General features: G+C 38.3%; 2 protein-coding genes and 1 non-coding gene across 3 annotated transcripts; 1 reads left to right on the forward strand and 2 right to left on the reverse strand.

The window, feature by feature from the left end:
* Window positions 5,717-6,493, reverse strand: LOC109831212 (uncharacterized mitochondrial protein AtMg00860-like). Its single transcript, XM_020398548.1, has 3 exons — window positions 6,396-6,493; window positions 5,938-6,167; window positions 5,717-5,892 (listed from the first exon to the last, which is right to left on the reverse strand). The coding sequence occupies exons 1-3, from the start codon at window positions 6,491-6,493 to the stop codon at window positions 5,717-5,719; spliced, it is 504 nt and encodes a 167-aa protein (XP_020254137.1).
* Window positions 11,795-13,918, reverse strand: LOC109831514 (pirin-like protein). The gene is made up of 7 exons (XM_020398849.1): window positions 13,449-13,918; window positions 13,300-13,349; window positions 13,086-13,124; window positions 12,963-12,991; window positions 12,800-12,862; window positions 12,596-12,699; window positions 11,795-12,523 (listed from the first exon to the last, which is right to left on the reverse strand). The coding sequence occupies exons 1-7, from the start codon at window positions 13,733-13,735 to the stop codon at window positions 12,037-12,039; spliced, it is 1,059 nt and encodes a 352-aa protein (XP_020254438.1). The 5' UTR covers window positions 13,736-13,918; the 3' UTR covers window positions 11,795-12,036.
* On the forward strand, window positions 18,766-18,838 carry TRNAK-UUU. Its single transcript has one exon. It is a non-coding gene; the product is annotated as a tRNA-Lys (tRNA).

Consider the following 19,182-nt stretch of genomic DNA (forward strand, 5'->3'; position numbering starts at 1 on the left):
TCCGACAAGCTTTGGAGGATTCTTCTTGAAGTTCATGTGGAGCATCATGCACACGACCACAAGAGGATAATTCTTGTGTAGTAAGCGATTCCGATTCCGATAATGATTTATCTATTAATGAACTCGCTTGTGCATATGAGAAATTATCGCATGCCTACACTAAATTGCAAAATAATTTTATTGATCTCAAAAGCAAGTATGTTAGTTTAAAATCCGATCATGAGAAGCTAGCCTCCAATTTTGATATCATTTCTCAAGAAAATGTTGCTCTTAAAGAAATTAATGATATGTTAAAAATTAGAAAATGAAAAATTGACTTCATCCATTTCTAGCTTAACTCATGATAAAGATGTCATGCTAGAAGTAGAATGCATTAGAAATGAATTTGATTCTTTTAAGAATAACCATACATGCTCTGCTTCTATTATCAATGATGTTGTGACAAATAATAAATTAAATCTTGTGAAAAACCGCATATCATGCTTAGATTCAACTTTTAACACATGCATTGATAATCATAAGAAACTTATGGCCAAGTGTGCAAAATCTAGTGCTATAACTTATAAATAACCTACACACTATGCACACTTGTATAGCAAAGTTTACAAGTGCTCCATTTGTGATCGTAAAGGCCATTTAGCTAAATTTTGCTATGATGCACACAAATATAAAAATGTCAATGCTCCTTGTGAATCTCATCAAGTCTCTTCATCACATGTACACACACATGTACCTCATAAGCATGCTAATGTGTATCATTGTGATTTTTGTGGTAGAGTTGGTCACTTAACTAAGTTTTGTTTTGATTTGCGAAAAGTTTCTAAATGGTAAAATATTTCAAGTAGACCAATATTATTTTAAAATGTTTTTCATTTGCAAAATAATCTTAAAAGACCATCTTTATTTGCAAATGTTCCTCGTGCACATCCACATGGCCAACATAACCAAATGCATCCTCTTTATTACACTTATTGCAATCGAATGGGTCATTTGCATAATTATTGCTATGACCGAACTCGTGTACTAAATGCGCTCAAATGTGTTCATAACCCTAGGGCTTTGAGTTTAAATGATAGGGGTCATGTCCCTAAACCTTTTGGTACCAAAAATACTTTGGTACCAAAAATACTTTGGTACCAAAACAAATTTGCTTTTAAACCAAGAATTTTAATGTTTTTATTTTTCTTTTATCTTAGTTTTGAAAAATTATACTTTAAACTTTTGAACATGAAAACAATTTTTTTATTGATCAAATTCTTTTGTTTTCATGATTATTGGTTTTCTTTTGATGAGAGGTTTATGTTTATATAACCCTCCGGGTTTATTGGGTGTTTATTCCCAAATCATGTTTACCGGGTGCTTAAATATTTGTATGGGTTGTTACTAGCTCAAGAGCTAGATATGGTTACCTCTCTTGATTTTTTAAAATCAATGATGGTTTGGTTTTATACTCTTAAAAATGGTTTTTTTTTAAATCCATAGTTTATAATTCTTGTATGTTATTTTTGAACTATGAAAATTTTGCTTTGATTTGTTCTTTTGAATTCATTATATAAGCACAAATAGATGATTTCAAATAAGCTTTATAATGTATTCTTTATGTGGTTTGATCAAGTTTTATAAGAAAAACTTCTTTTATTGATCAAACATTGTTTTTGAACATAAACTTTGATTTATGATTTCTTTTGGTTGATTCGTTTTCATTTGAAAACTTTTTGCGTGATTCTCATGTTCTATCTTTTGATTTTATAATTCTATTTTTATACACTATGTTTTTAAAATTGTGTAATGAGACACTTCTTTCATATTAAAATATTTATATGTTTTCTCATTGTCTCTTTGTATGTAAGTTGTGTTTAGAATGATTCTTGTTTGCTCACATATGTATGCCTTAGTATTATTGCATATATTCATTAAGGCATTTTGATAGGGGGAGTCTTCTCTTTTTTATTATTGTTTTTATATTCTCCCATGCATTTTGATAGGGGGAGATTTCTCTTAATTATTTTGTTTTCCCCTTTTTGATGTTGTCAAATGGGGAGAAATATTTTGAGTATATTCTTTCTTATTTATATGCATGATATATTATACTTTGTATATTCATTTTCTTTCATGCATATATCCTTTTTGTAAATTATTTGTCATCATCAAAAGGGGGAGATTTTGGCCTTCTTGTTTTGATGATGTTTAACAAATAATTTACTTCTGATGTTGTTTGTCTAGTGTTTGTGTTTTCGTATTTATTCTAAGCAAACAACGAGTTGAAGGTTGGATGGATTGCGCGATAACGATCATATCAAATGGAGGATGGTGGAATAGTGGAGTGAAGCCTTGCTATTAAGTTAAAGATCCAATTACAAGCTTCATCCAAGTTTACCAAGTTGAGCTACAATGAAGATCAAGATCAAGCTTAGGTAACATTTAGTTTATGAGTTTATATTATGTGTGTTAGTACTTTAAGCTCAATCATATACACACATACACATTTTGGTTTTGTTTATATATAGTTATATATATACATATATGTTTTGGTTTGATAGTTTTCAAGTTTTAATATGAAACAATTTAATATAATTAGAAAACATATTTTTGTTTCATACTTATATGCATATATATGATTTCATCAATATCAATTTTATTTAGTTCAATGAAATCATGTTTTAGTGCATTATATGTGTATTTTGATAAAATACTACATTCATTATTTATAGACTTCATAACAATAGTTTACATCTTTCTTTAAGTCTATAAAATCATTTTGTAAAGTTTCAAAATATGGTTTAGGCAAAATGTCAAAATTCATATGTTTACATTTCTATGTTTTGGACCTCCTTACAAAATGATGATATTTTATATTTGGAAAGTCCTTTTTGAAAACCAGTTTTTGTAGCATGTGTATTATTATGTCTACAATCATTTCCCAAAGTTTTATATTTTTTATAAATTTATTTGATATTTTTAAATAGGGTTTTAAAATCAGAAAATCAACTTTCAAACTATTATGTTCATGTATCAGTTTGCAGTCGGCCGCCACGGTCGACCACACCTGAGTTTTTACCTGCGGAGTCAAACAGAAACATCCGCGGTCGACCGCCACGGTCGACTGTTAGCTCGAAATTTCCCACGGTTGATCGCCAAAGTCTCTGGAAAATTCTCAGCTTTGAAAGTGGCTCGCGGTCGACCGTGAGATTTTCACGGTCGACCGTCGTTCACTTCAACGGCTAGTTTTGGTACAGAATTAGATTTCTACCGTGAGATTTTCACGGTCGACCGTCGTTCACTTCAACGGCTAGTTTTGGTACAGAATTAGATTTCTGATTCTTGGGTTTTTTTGGTCTTTTCCTTTAGGGTTTTGGCTGAGATTTTGGGAGGCTATGTATACCCCCTTGCTCTCATCTTTCATTAGGAATCCAATAAGTTTTTAAAACAAGAGTTTAACAAGGGTTTAAGTTTGTTTAGTGTTTGTTTAAAAGAGTTTTGTTTGTGAAGAAGTTTTACACAAGTGGAGGAGATCATCTATATTCTTTGGGTTTCATTTTAATCCATCTCTCGATTTTGTTTTTCAGAGAAGAATTTCTAAACTCAATACTAGCTTTGTATTAATTCTTTGTTGTTTATCATTTTCATTAAGCTAGTATTTTCAATTGAGTTTAGTTGATTTGATTTCACTCATTGTTTACACACACCCACTTAAGCTTATTATATTTGCATACATTGTATATTTGGGTTGGTGAGAGTTGTAACAATTGAGTGTGAGCTTTCATTGTGTTCTCATCCATATTAGAGAATAATTATTTATTATAATTGTACTTATTGTGAGATTCACTTTGTAATACACTTGTACGCTGAGAGAAGTGTGTGGCGAGAGTCGGGGATCATCCCAAGAGGAGTGGCGTCGGTTGACGAACCTAGGGAGAGGTTGTATCCGAGCACTTGAGAGAGACACGTCTAGTTCAACACTTGAGAGGGTGTAGAGTGGGATTACAAGAGTGTGTTAGTTGTAGAGTTTTCGGTAAACTAGAAAACCGTATTATGAGGTGTAAACGTTATTCGGGTAAACGTAGAAAACCCGGTTGTGATAGTGAAGATCTCCTCGAGGTGAGGAGCGGAACGTAGGTCGTGGGGACCAAACTCCGTAATCATATCGTTTGTTTGTGATTGCATTGACGCACTTATTTTTTATGTTGATATCGTATACCGCATTTGTTTATTGCTTGTTGATTATATTGTCCACTATTTAGTTTAGATTGTTTACCCTTGTGTTAATTATATATCCTTGCATATATCTCATAGTATATCTTATTGCTAGGATATTTACCTTTGTTCATATTGCTTATTCTTGCTTGTAACATATTGTATATCTCTCTTACAAGAATAATTTGTTAATTAGTTTTAATTGGCATAAAATCGGATTAGATTAGCATAAAACCCTAATCACGCCCCTCTAAGGTCTAACACAATCTTCTCCAGAAATCACTGAGCACGTTGTCTCTCACTCCCTTCCTTGCCGTTGGCCGTAGCTTCACTGGAAAACACGAGATCAAATGTACTCGAAGGTAAAAACCCTTAACAAGTCTCAAACGGTGACTTTCCCGAAGATCCATGAATAGCCCGATTAAATGCAAGCTGAAGATATGGTAAGCTTTCATCCCAAGTCTTGGGATGTTTGGAATTGTATCCTCTTAACATATGTACCATAGTCCAATTAACTACCTCTGTTTGTCCGTCGGTTTGTGGATGAAAGGCCATGCTCTTCTTTAACCTAGTGTCCATCAAGCTCCACAAAGAATCCCAAAAGTATCCGAGAAACCGACTATCTCGATTCTAAATAATCAAATTCGGCAACCCAAGTGCTTCCACACATGCTCAAAGAACAATTGCGCCACACCCGCTCCCGTCACGCTCTTCTTACAATGAATTAAGATGACCATCTTGCTGAAACAAATAATCATTCCCGTGCTTAGTCGTCGGCAATCCTCCTAAGAAATCCAAAGAAATACCCTCCCACGGTCTTTACGGTACCGGCAATGGTAGATACAATCCCCTTTTTCTATTAGAAGGCTTCGATATGCAACATAGCTTACACCCTCCAACATACTTAGTGACATCTTGTAACATCTTCGGCTAAAAGACATAGCGCCGTAGATTGAGAAGCGTCTTCTGAATCCTAAAATGACCTTGCACACGTGATGTATGGGCTTCTCAAATCCACTGCAATCGATCGCCATCCTCTGGAATGCATAGGGACGTCCCTTGATAAAACAAACCATCTGCACCAATCTCATACTCACCCTTTTGACCAGCCTTCGCCTGCTTGAACACTTGCTAAAATCTTAGCTGAATGTGTACATCTGTACATACTTCAAAGGAACCAAGGGCTGAATGCGTGTCGCCACCAAGAGAGCTCTCACGGGTGGGCGAGATAATATATCGGCTAACTTGTTCGTCGTTCCCTTCTTGTACCTAATGATGATATTGAACACCATCAAATAGGACATTCACTTCATGTGCCGTGCCTACTGTAGCTTCGTCTGGGCATGTAAAAATTCCAATGGCTTGTGATCTGAGTGCACAACCACCTCCTTTCCCAACAAATACACCCGCCAATGCTTGATTGCTTGATAAAGTGCATAAAACTCCTTGTCGTAGGTGGGATAGTTCTGAATAGCACCCGTAAATATTTCTGAATAGTACTCCACCGGCTTCCTATCCTGAATCATGCACCCATAGCATAACTAGAAGCGTCGCTCTCTACCTCGAAAGTCCTCTGTAAATTCGGTAATGCTAATACCGGTGCCTCTGAGATCTTCCTCTTTAATAACTGAAAAGCTTCCTCATGCATCCTCCCCCACTCGAACTGAACCTTCACCTTCGTAAGGCTATGTAAAGGTGCTGCATAAGTCGAGAAATGTCGAATGAACTTGCGCAAATACTGACAAGCCCCCATGAAGCTTCTCACCTGCGTCACTGTCCTAGGTGTCGGCCACTTCGTGATCACTGTCACCTTGCGTGGATCTATCCTTCGCTGGCCTTTCCCCACGATGAACTCGAGATACACCAACTCGTCCTTCCCAAATTCACACTTCTTCTCGTTAAGTTTTAGCTGTCCGTTCTGCAGCACTTCAAACACCTTCTTGACATGAACAAGATGTTCCTCCCAAGTTCTGCTGTACACCAAGATATCATCGAGGTAAACTATCACAAAATCCTCTATAAAGGGTCACAACAAATTGTTCATAAGTCTTATAAAGGTAGCCGGAATGTTGCACAATCCAAACGGCATCACCAACCACTCGAACAGACCCTGTTTGGTCTTGAACGCAATCTTTCAAGTGTCATCCTCCCAAATCCTCACCTGATGGTAACCAGACTTCAAATCCAGCTTCGTAAAAAACCTTGCTCCTTCCAACTGGTCCATAAGATCATCAATCTGGGGTAATGGGTATCGATTCTTAATGGTTATCTTGTTGAGCGCCCGGTAATCTACGCACATGCGTTAGTCTCCATCCTTTTTGGGCACCAACAATACTGGTGACCCGCAAGAGGAACAACTCGGCACAATCACTCTTGTCTCCAAAAGCCCCTGAACCTGCCTCTTGATCTCCTCACACTCCTCTACAGATGTGCAGTATAGACTTATATTTGACAAAGAACTCCCACCGATCAACATAATCTCATGCTCCACACCCCGTCGTGATGGTAGTCCCGTGATCTTCGAAAACAAGTCTACGTACTTGGTCTTGAACCTGTCAAGCTCCCCCTCCTGAAACTTGCTCAAGGTAGTCAAGCACACCCTACTCAGCTGCTCCTCATAAGGCCTAATGACTAACAATATAAACCTCTTGCTCGCATTCACTAGCCTCTTCGCCTGAGTCACTGTCACCAAACTCGTCTCCTGTGGAAGAGACGCTGAACGAAAGATGAATTGCTCGTCATCTTTGGTGAACGTATACATCTGGGCTCGCCTATCGTAGACCGCAAACCTATCCCATAAATAAGGATTGCCCAGTATTACTTAGCAAACATCCAACGGAATGACGTCACATGTGACCTCGTCAATATATGACTTATGGAGTGCAAATCTAAAAGTGCATTGGTTGACTACACTCAATCCTGTCTCCTTCTGAATCCACCCTAAAGAATAAGGTTTCAGATGTTTAACCGTCTTCAATCTCAGCTTCTGAACCAAGGCCTCAGATATCAAATTCTTCTGGCTCCTTGGATCCACTATGGCATCAACCAAGCTGGTCTTGACCTGCAATTTTAAAACAAAGAGCTACTCCTTCGAGTCTTTTCCTCCGTCGTGGTCTGCTTCCCTGCCATAAGATTGAGACTGCTATTGAGTAGTGTCATCCCGAGAAACTTCTTCGGACCCTGAGCTACTACATATGCTTTCTTCTCCCCTTTTTTCTTCAATCCTTTTGTCTTCAGATGAGGATACTTCTCCTAGCAACGTTCAGCTACGTGTCTTGTCTATTTGCAGTGATTACATGTTAATCATGCCTTTCCCGAATCACCCTTCTTCTTCTCTTCCTTAGGCAGAGAGCCACTTGACTTGCCTCTTGTCTGTTTGGAGTCTCCCTTCGTTTCGTTACCCTTCTTTTGCCTGCCCTCAATGGCAATGACCTTCACACTCGTTTCTGCCATGGACTCGACTACGAATAACTTTATCTCCTTTCGGATATATTCATTCAGACCCGCCATATACTTCATAAAGATGGGATATTCCTCCGTCGCGATGTTGAGAACCATCTCCTGCTGTTGGAACTCCGTCGTATATTCTTGAACGGTCTGATTGAATTTTTGGCGCAATCCATACCACTTGTACTAACGCTCCTCAAGGAACCCCACTGGATATAACTGCTTTCTCAGTAGCTCCTTAAATTTGTTCTACGACACCGCCTTCTTCTCCTGCTTGTAGTAGGATTTCCACCACGTCAACGCATGCCCTGAAATCTTCAAAGTCGCGAACACAATCTTCTCCTTGGATGAATATCCATAGAGAGTGAAATATATCTCCATACGATCGATCCAATCATTGAGCTTCTCCACATTGACACTCCCATGATAAACATGAATCTCTACCTTAAAATCAATTTTCAAATTCTGATAGTAAATTTTACCCTCTTGATGCATAATAGTTTTGACAATCCCTCGGCTTCCCTATCAGAATCAGATTCCTCGCCTTCTCCATCGGACTCTATAAGTTGCTTCTTACCTTTCAAAGAAGATTCCTCCTTTTTATCCTTTTCTTGGAAGATATTGACGAACTGTGTGAGAGTCGAACTCATTGTCTCCATCTGTTTCTCTAATGCATCTAGCCTCGCTAAACTATCTCCTTCAGTCATCTTCTTATTCCTTAATTTCTGGACCCCTTCCAATAAAATAAGGATCTCGCCTAACTTCTTGTAATACGATCGAGTTAGGACCATATACATGATGCCCCCTTCACAGGATCTGATCACTCTGATACTAACATGATACGAGTCGTCGTGTGAGCACCTTTGATCGCGGAATTATCAATGATGGTTGAGAAGAAAAAAACAAGAACACAAGGACAATTCAGTGGTGGCGAAGGAAAATACCTTCTATAGATTATGAGAATTAAATAGTTTACAATCTCTTACAATCTCACTAGAATTGAAGAACAATCTCTCTCAATTCTCAAATACAATCTAATCTCTCTTAATTTTTTTAAAACCTTAAAACAATCCCTTATATATGTGTAACAACATGGATGGCAAAGTGGTAAATAACCAATCCTAAACCCCACAGGAATTCGTGCAAACAAAAACCCAAACAAACCAGGAAACCATCGATGAGTCGACTCATGTGCATATATGAGTGGACTCATGACACATGGGTCGACTCATGACTGGCATGAGTCGACTGGTCAGAAACTTCTGACAAAACGGCTGGGTCTCGTGAGTCGACTCATGACAGCCATGAGTCGACTGGTCAGAAACTTCTGACAAAACGGCTGGGTTTTGTGAGTCGACTTATGATAGGCATGCGTCGACTCAACCTGATGAGTCGACTCATGTGCATGTATGAGTCGACTCACGGGTTGAAAACTGGTGCTTCGATTCTTCGATTCGCCATCTCGTTTCACGCTTCGACCTGTGTTCCACTGTGTTGTTTTTACACCTCTATTCTCAGGTTACCATGAGAATCATCTATCCTCAAGCTCCCATGAGGATCGCTAAGTTCCGAAGAGGAGATACACCCGTATCAGGGGCGAAATGTTTTCTTAAGGACAGTGATTACACGCCTTGACAGTTCGTACACATTGTGATTTGTTCCAGTCATAAGTAATTTTCACCAAAAATCTTAAGAAAAGATTTGTCCAATGGCTGGATCAGAAGATGGTGTCACCAACCCTGATGCTGCAACCACAAACATCGATAAAGTCTCGACCGTCGTTTCGTAGGAGAATTTTTTATCTGGGCGACTTCTCCCAAATATGTCGAAGATCAAACAGTTCCAGGGAGATTATTTCAAGCGTTGAAAGGAAAGGATTTTTGATGCCTTTGATGTTCTCAACTTTGCTAAATATCTCACCGAAAAGGAACATCTACCAGGTTCGGTAGATTATGAACCAAAGTTAGCGGCTTGGCAGAAATGTAACAAAGTATGTCGCTATAACATCCTATCTACTTTATCAAATGAGTTCTTCGATATTTACTACTCCTATAAGAATTATGACGCTTCCGTTTTCACACATGGCTACAGTCCAAGGTGAACCCAGAGATGTCAAACCTGTCATGCACTCACACTGTGCAATAACATATTTCACCAATCACAGTAATATCCTCTAGTGGAATCAAAAGAAGTATAGGTACAAATAGGTGAAATAAAGGAAATAAATATAGTAGGCATGATTGTAGAAAGATAAATATCATAAAAGAAACTATGTCTCAAATGAATAAAACTGTAATACATCTGATCTCTTCAATAATGTAAATATGTTTCTACATGAATCAATTGAAAATCGTTTTAAGGCACATAGCCTTTACAAAATGAAATACCAAACTCTAATATCTGAAAGGAAATATAAATCCACTGTGGAGCCTCTACTAACAACTAATGTGATGACGGTTATCCAAGAACTCTGCCATCCTGCGGCTCTTCGAAACTCTGAGCTGCCTAACAAGAAATTTAAAACAAAAAAGAACAACAACAACAACATCAGATGCTAAAGCAAGATCACCTCTATCCTCCCCCAGGGGAAGGTCTGCTAGATTTAGTAAAGACTCTATCTATTAAGCATAGTCTACCTACATCACCCCCCATATCTAATGGTATTAATAGTTAAAAGTTTACAACACGAGACATAGTACGTCGAGCGAAATAATCCAAACAAGGAAACTCTCATGTATATACCATATGTCTCAAATTGTAGATAACTAAATATTAATCCCGAACTAAGAGTGAAAGGAAACATATCTAGAAAGTAAAGCATCATAATAAACATCAGCATATGTATCTTGTGTACTCACATAACAAGGTATCTCAGTCATCAAATATCTCAACAATGAGTCAAAATCACTTTTGGCATCTACCAAACTCAGGCTATCACATAATTGTCATAATGCAACTCTTTACAAGATTCCGATTTCATCGCATTATCATGCGCAACGGACTACCCTGTATGTATCCTAAACAGTGTACACGGCTCATTAGTCTCACGCGATCTTAGTGCGTAACATGAGTGCGGGATGACCTACCATATAGGTATCCTAAAAGACGACTCACAAGCCTCATCGCACCCTCGTGCGGACGGACTGCTAGACAAATCATCCAAACCCGACTCAATGGCCTGTACAAATGGAATATCGACGCACTACCACACGTAGTATTGAACTAATCTCATCAACAATATCCATTTCGTATATAAACCGTGTATATCTGGTATATCGACACACTATCTCATATAGTACTGAGCTGAGCTCATCAACGATATCCAACAAGTGCATAAACAATCTCTAACTCAAGCGCCATCAGTTAAACACTTGTCGAAATCCCCTTTGGGATGCTCGTGTGTACTACGACACCATTTATGTACCATCATGCCCGTACGTGTATTATCGTGCGACTCAAACCCCTCGATCGCATCTCAAAACAGTGCAACTTAATATTCAGGAAAATCTGTCTTAGTAGTCGTCTACTAAGCTTAGTAGTCGACTACAATGAGTCCATCCAGACTCTATAAAGACATGTATTAGTATTAGTAGTCGACTATTAAGGACATTAGTCGACTACTCTACAATGATCAAGTTTCTGAAAATTTAAACTGGACGTGAGTAGCTGACTACTAAGCTTAATAGTCGACTACCCTGTCAAAACATGCATTCTTTCATGCACGAACAATACTTATTAGTCAATTGCACATATCATGAAGTTAAAACAAGACCTTCTACTTGGCATATGCAACAAACATTATCTAAATTATAATACAGGAAAGGAAGATCTGAGGGAATTAAGCCATGGGGGTACTTTTGGTAAATTACCACATATGGTTAGGGTTAACGCAGTCATGGTTTAAAGTTTTTAATAGAAAACCTAACAAAAGGATTAATATCAACACATTAATAGAATTTGAGGGAGTAATATCAATATCTAAAGAATTGAGGGACTAACATAAAAATAGGTGTAAAGGACCCATATCGGAAAGCCCCTAGTATTATGACAAAATCGTTACTATAATATACATCCAATCTGGTGAATTGCGACTAGTTCTTCTCCAATAACAGTGTAAGACATGTAGAATCCATAAAACAATCACATAATTCTGAAAAAAAAAACTCTCACTTTTATTCTGTTATTAACATTAAACACCAATGTAAACAAAAAATAATTAAGTTATCAGTAACAGCAAACTGATCCGACACAAAGGAAGACAATCTCATAACACAAATCAAGTATCATCACTAGACTTCCACAATCACCCAAAAAGCTTCTAGAACCTCTCAAGTACAGTGGGGGATTGGAAGTTGACGTTTATCTCCTCTCATCTTTAGTGCCCCCTGCATGAAGCTATGGCCGAGACCTCCAATGCGTAGCCTTCTCAAATCCATTCTTGCACAAGTGATAGTCCTCAAAAGTCTGCTCAATCTCGGCCTTTGTGTTCATAACAAAAGGCCCATACTGAACCACCGGCTCATTCAACGGCTGCCCTCCAACCAAAACAAACCTCAACGGATTCCCCGATCTGTTCCAAACACTGACACCATCGCCGGAGCTCAGAACAATTACATGATGGCTCGATACAGGAGGCGATGCTGGATTTCCAAAAATACCATCACCTTCGATTATGTAAATAAATGCGTTCCAGGACTCTGGAATAGATTGGTTAACTTGGGATCCAGGTTTCATTGTGAAGTCGAGATACATTGCTGGGGTCCGAGTGTAGACAGGGGACTTGATTCCGAATGCTTCGCCTGCGATGACTCGAACATAGACGCCATCTTTTTCAGCTTGGGCAATGTCTTTGCTCTTCAGTTCTTGGTATCTAGGCTCGATCCTGCAGAGTTCAGACAAGTCAGAATTTAGATTCGAGTTACAGGGAAGGATGAAGACGTGAGGTTTTCGTTACATTTTGTCTTTGGATGAGAGATTGATCCAAAGCTGCAAACCCTTCTGAACTCCTTCTCCAGCGGGCATCTCAGAGTGAATAATTCCCCTGCCTGCGGTCATCCACTGCAGGAGGAAATAGAAATCACGTACCGGTGAACTCTGTCAAATTTTGATTTGAATTGGGATTTATGTAATATTTGATTGAACAAAATTAAGCAGCTACCTGGAGATCTCCAGCTCTGATTGTTCCCTCGTGTCCAGAGAAATCTTGGTGAGTAAAGGCCCCCTGAGATCAAAATTCAGACAAAAGGGCATACAAGCTTCCCTTATTTCTCTTACTGCACAAGATGATAAAGGAGAGCAATTTTATGAGGAAATTTACGTACCTCTAGCATATATGTGACAGTCTCAAAACCTGAAAGAAGAAAAAAATAGTAGTAAGCTTTATTTAATAAACAACTATTATCATCAAAGGAGATTATGAACTCCAGATATCGATATAACCTAACCTCTGTGAGGATGATCAGGAAATCCAGAAGGAAGAGAGACTGCACAAATAGAACAGCAAAAGGAAAAGTGAGTAAATAAAATCAATCAATGACTATCAAACAAGACGACCATAAGCAAAAGGAAAAAGTGAGTAAATAAAATCAATCAATGACTATCAAACAAGACGACCATATTCGACAAAGAGGAAAAGAACAGGAGAGGTGGCAACAAAACCTGAAAATTCATCCAGCATGAGAAAAGGATCCACACTCCCAATCTCCAGCCTATTTACAACCAAACAAAAACCAAAAACCCAATTGAGATCCGTATTCAAAAATGAACAACAAAGTCAAACATAATCAAAATAGACAATTGACCAGTACCTTCCAATGCTTCTCCTAACAATGGCTCCTTCACCCTCATGTTGAGCCTTTGCAAGGACTTTCTGGATGACCGATCTCGGCGTCTCGAAATACGGGTTCTCGTTATCTCTCCCGCTCATGGTGATTGCTGTGAAGAAGAATTTGTAATTGGTTCTCTTGTTGTAGCAAGAAGAAGAGAAAGCAGAGGAGGAATAAGTTGGTCTTGTGGTTGGAAAAGATCTGAAGAGAAGGTGAGAATTTATAGAAGAGCACCAGCCACCTCTCATCATCATCGTCTTCTTCGTCATGAACTAATTTTATAAATTAACGCACGAAGTTTGCTCAAAACTCTTGGTTTCCTCTCGAATATTTTGGAAGTGTCAATGAATGAATTGGTGGGCTGTTGTGAGTCGGCATCACGTGTCGTCTGAGCATCACGTGGCTGATTTTTGTAGAACAAGGAATATGTAGTCGGAAGCAATTTTGCCAAGAGAAGAACAGGGGATGCGGACGGACTCGGTGCAACGTTTCCATTTGGACCGGAGAAGGATGATGTCAACCTCGTGTAAGCATGACGTACGAGGGTCCAATATTAATATTAGAGGAGTTCAATTAGATTGGGGAGGGTCCAATATTATTATTAGAGGAGTTCAATTAGATTGGGGAGGGGTCAAGTTCGTGTGGTGTTCATATGATATCTTTACCCTTGGACTTTAATAGATGGGAAGCTGCATGGGCCCAGTTAATCATAGCGTGCTTTAGCGCTTGGTTTGGTAGGAGGGGAGGTAGAATAAGATAAAGAATATAATTTAAAATCTTTTCTGGCATGGGGTATTTAGTAGGGGTGAGCACGGCTCGATTCGGGTCGGTTTTTACCAAAATTTGAACAACCGAACCGAACCACCTACAATTCAAAACCGAACCGAACCGTTGCAAATCGGTTCGGTTCGGTTCGGTTCGGTTTGTTCGGTTCTAACTTCATCAAGTATAACAATCAAAGGCACAAATATTGCCTATCCCAAGAGTTTATATCCAAGCATCATTCCAAGCAAATAAACACAGCAGCAAGTTGTTGACATTGATTTTTTGAAAGCAAACACAAAGCTAGTTGCCTTTGTTCATATAACATCATAAAATAAGCACCAATTGAATATAGAAGCAAGTGAGAAGTAAAGTTAAAGTTTACATAGTAACATTTTATCCCAAGACGTATCACAGAAGACATCACTAACATGATAACATCCCTAACATGAAAACTGTAAATAGAAGAGACAAATCATGTCTGCAACGAGCCAAGATCCTGCAACGAGCCGAGATCCTGCAGTAAGCAATCCCTTGATGACTTGATCAATAGATGTTCTGCAATTAACCCAGCAAAAAAATTATGATGAGCAACAATACATACAGCTTTCATACAGCTTTCTAATTCAAACATATTTTCAATAGATGCTATAAGATTAATAGATGTTCCGCAACTAACATGAAAACAATACATACTGTAGGCTGATGCAGCAAAGGAGGAAGCATCCAAGTATATCCTAAACCATGCAAGAGTCTGTAAAGCTGGTTGACATGATACATGCTATGAGATTTTGTATTAAATTCCAGTGTTGCTGCTTTCAGAGGAAATTGATAGACGTCGTCACCAAACTAGCTTCTAATCAACAATTGAACTAACTGCGTCAATTCATTTATAGGCCATGGAAACCACTTTCAGACTATACAGACAAATTCAAGCGACTCATTGATTCCTGCAGTAAAAAGTATCAATGCCACAACACAATATTTATCACAAGAAAATTCAAGTGACTCTTTTCCCCTTAAGTTGTGGAAGGGAATATTTCAAGCCATCATCTAGAGGTCCACCTCATATAATATCTCAATGATCCAAGTTGTTATGAGCGATTATTTTTGCCCTTGAACCAGCATTTTTAAAAATTATGATACACATTTAATAGTATAAATCATATCATTCGCACTAAACAAAGTAGAGTTCATTAATTGAGGTAGGAAGCTAAATTAGCTAATCAAAGTAACCTCTATATGCTTATTACAGAAGGGAAGCATTTATTGTACATTTGGTGTGGCAATGTCATGCTTCTGTTGCACACATCTAAATGATTTCTGTATCAATTATGTTCAGTTTAGATCATATAAAACACCTCTTAACAATAATGAAACAATAGTCAAGCATGCACTATTAACTTTGGACTATTAACTTTATTTAAAAAAAACTAGATCTGAGGAAATACCCAACAGGAAATACCCAATAATTATTACCTGTGTTCTTCCATGAAAGCTCTTACAAATCCGTGATTGTCGGTTCAATTGAAAGCTTGCCCAAATCTGAAAGATAGACAAATATGATAAATAAGATAGTAACAAATGCTCAAGTACATTCTGATAAATATGATACACATGTTAAGCTGAAGACAACAATTAACATTTTGACCGCAAAAACCAAATGATCCCAGTATTCTGGATCCTTGAAAATCAGATAAAAGGAACCTAGTAAACACAAGCAACATGAATTTCTTATTGTCGTCTGCTTACCTAATTATCCTGCCAATTAGAAGGATTTCACTACATATTTTTTTATTTAGTTCCCACTATAGGCAACAAAGAAGTTGAGTGACAGAGTGATGTATCAGGGAACTATGCCCTATGACTTGGTGAAAGAACACTGGAGACTAACAACGTCTAAAATCAACGTGTAGGTGATTCATTGACTTTTCTCCCTACAACAAGCATTACATCCTTAAATTAACAATGATACGAAGGGAAGGGCACGTAAATAGAAGAAACAAAAACTGAAGTTTATCTTCAGCCGTATGGGTACTTTAGGCAAGCCTTCTTCATTATCGACTAAACTATCAACACTCATCCCCCCTAAGATTTGGAGCCCTCCAGCTCCCAGAGATCGATTACCATCTTAACACACTAGATGGCCGTACCCCCCTAAGATTTGGAGCCCTCCAGCTCCCAGAGATCGATTACCATCTTAACACACTAGATGGCCGTATTCATGCTGATATTACCAATCTTTCAGTTATACGTAACTCTGAAATTTGTCAAATCCACAACAAATTTGAACAATTGAACTAACAAAGCTATAATAGATCCTGAGCAAAAGAAAAAAATCCACAACAAAAAAAATTGTCTAAGAAATAATCAAATCAAATTATGTCAACATTGAAATATTGAATGAGAAAGAAGCTTGAAGAAGAGCAAAAGAGATCAAACTCGGCGACGGCGACGGGTGCGGCATACCTCCCCCCAATGACCGGAGTAGATCCTGAACCGGCAGATGGATCCATGAAGAGTTGAAGACTAAGGAGGCGGAGCGCTTGGCCGGGTTGGCGGGTGGCGGCTGAGAAGAGTGAGAGAGAGTGAGAGAGGCGGACAGACTAAGAGCGAGAGAGAAGAGAGAAATTGGGAACGAGGGCGCTGCGCTGGACTGGGAGTCTGGGAGGGAAATGAGAGGTTAGGGGTTTTGATTCTTTTTGGGTTTGGCGGAACGGCGACGGGTCGGTTATACCGCGTATTACGGGTAGGGGGGGGTTTGAGAATTCGGTCGGTTCGGTTCTTTCGGTTTGAGAAGTTTTAAACCCGACCCGAACCGCCCAATTCATAAAACCGCTTTTTTCAGGTCGGTTCGGGTCGGTTCGGTCAGTTTTTTCGGTTTGAACCGAACCGTGCTCACCCCTAGTATTTAGAGGGTAAAAGTGAAGTAGAGTGGAGTAAGGTGAGAAGAAAAAGAAAATACAAAATAAACTAGAAAGTGTGGAGAGAGAGAGAGAGAGAGAGAGAGAGAGAGAGAGAGAGAGAGAGAGAGAGTACACGAGGAAAGCCTCCAATTTGGAGAGGCACAAGTAGGGCTGAGCACGATTCAGTCCAAACCGAAAAAACCGACCGAACCGACCCGAAAAAATCGGTTTTATAAATAGGGCGGTTCGGGTCGGGTTGAAAACTTTTCAACCCGAACCGACCCGAACCGACCGAATATAGTGCATTCCATCTCAAACCCTACCCGACCCGTCCCCAAAGAGTAAAAATTTCTAAGCGAGGATGTTGAAGCCGATCAAAGTAACTTTGATATTTTAGCTTATTGAAAAGTTAATAGTGCAAGGTTCCCAATTCTCTCTCGGATGGTTCGTGATGTATTGGTTATTCCAATCTCTACAGTTGCTTCTGAGTCTACATTTAGTACAAGTGGCCGAGTACTTGATCTATTTAGGAGCTCATTGACTCCAAGATTGGTACAAAGCCTAGTATGCACTTCCGATTGGCTTCGAAACTTGTTGGCTATGCCGGGTTCAAGCAAAATTTGCTTTGAAGAAGATTTGGATGCTCTTGAGAAGTTAGACATAGGTATTTACCATTTATGTTTTTGTATGTTAAGTGATTTGATTTTTTATTAACTTTTTATTTGTTTATCTTTTAGATTTGGCCAAGCTTTCAATTGAACCGACAATCACGGATTTGTAAGAGCTTTCATGGAAGAACCGACAATCTCTGGTTCATTCCTTGAGCTAATTTGAGTCAACATCGAAGAACTTTAGAAAATAAAACTTTTAGATTACATGTTTTTGTTGACCAAATTATTTATATTATGGTCGTCACTCGTCATTTACTTTATCTTTAATAGTTTGAACTCTAGACATTAAGTATGCTGCATATGTATTAGGACCGAAATCATTATGGGTTGAAAAAATATTATTATATTAGTGTTTAATGTTTCATAATCTCCTACTTTGTTGATATCTTTTTTTTTCTTTAACACAGTTTGTTGTTTGATAAGAAGTTTACTTTGTTGATATCTTTTTTTTTCTTTAACACAGTTTGTTGTTTGATAAGAAGTTTGATGAAGTTAGAATCGAACAAACCGAACCTCTTTAACACAGTTTGTTGTTTGATAAGAAGTTTGATGAAGTTAGAATCGAACAAACCGAACCGAACCGAACCGACTTGCAACGGTTCGGTTCGATTTTGAATAATAAGCGGTTTGGTTCGGTTGTTCAAATTTTGTTAAGAACCGAACCGAACCGTGCTCAGCTCTAGGCACAAGAATGAGGAGAGAAAAGATACAAAATAATCTAAAAAGTCATGTACCTCCCATTACTTCTTCTCCAACCAAATAAGAACCACAAAAGGGTATATCCCTCATTGCACATCATTGAACCTTAGATTACGTTACCTTCTCTCCTTATACATCCTGTGAACACCAACCCTAACAGAAATGAAATATTTGGTCGGAGGTCCATCCATTTTTTTTAAGAGGATAAGAGTGATCCTATTTCTGTTCTTTAATTTTGCAGTAAGTTTACTATACAACGCCGCCGTCTTAGCTCAGCCGGTAGAGCGCACGGCTTTTAACCGTGTGGTCGTGGGTTCGATTCCCACAGACGGCGATTAAATTTTCTCTCGTGAGAAAATCTTTTTGTTATTTATCGACATGCCCCCCTAGGCCCCTATAGCGTGGGCACCTGCAAAACTTACCCTACCAATTATGGGTATTTCCAATTTTGACCCTTATGTCATTACAATTTAAATTTACCCCTTACATTATTTAGTTCCTCTAAAATTTTCCCTCAAGGTCATTGTCGGAGAATCAAAATTGAATATTCAGATTAAGTTATTAACACTTTTTAAAAATGCCTAAATTAACCTTTATGTTAATATTAGAATAGTTAATTACATTACATAATTTTCCCTCGTGTTCCTGTCCCTATGTTCACCTAGAGCAATTGACATC

The sequence above is a fragment of the Asparagus officinalis genome, chromosome 2 (genome assembly GCF_001876935.1).
Source record: "Asparagus officinalis chromosome 2, Aspof.V1, whole genome shotgun sequence".
In the NCBI taxonomy this organism is placed as follows: Eukaryota; Viridiplantae; Streptophyta; class Magnoliopsida; order Asparagales; family Asparagaceae; genus Asparagus; species Asparagus officinalis.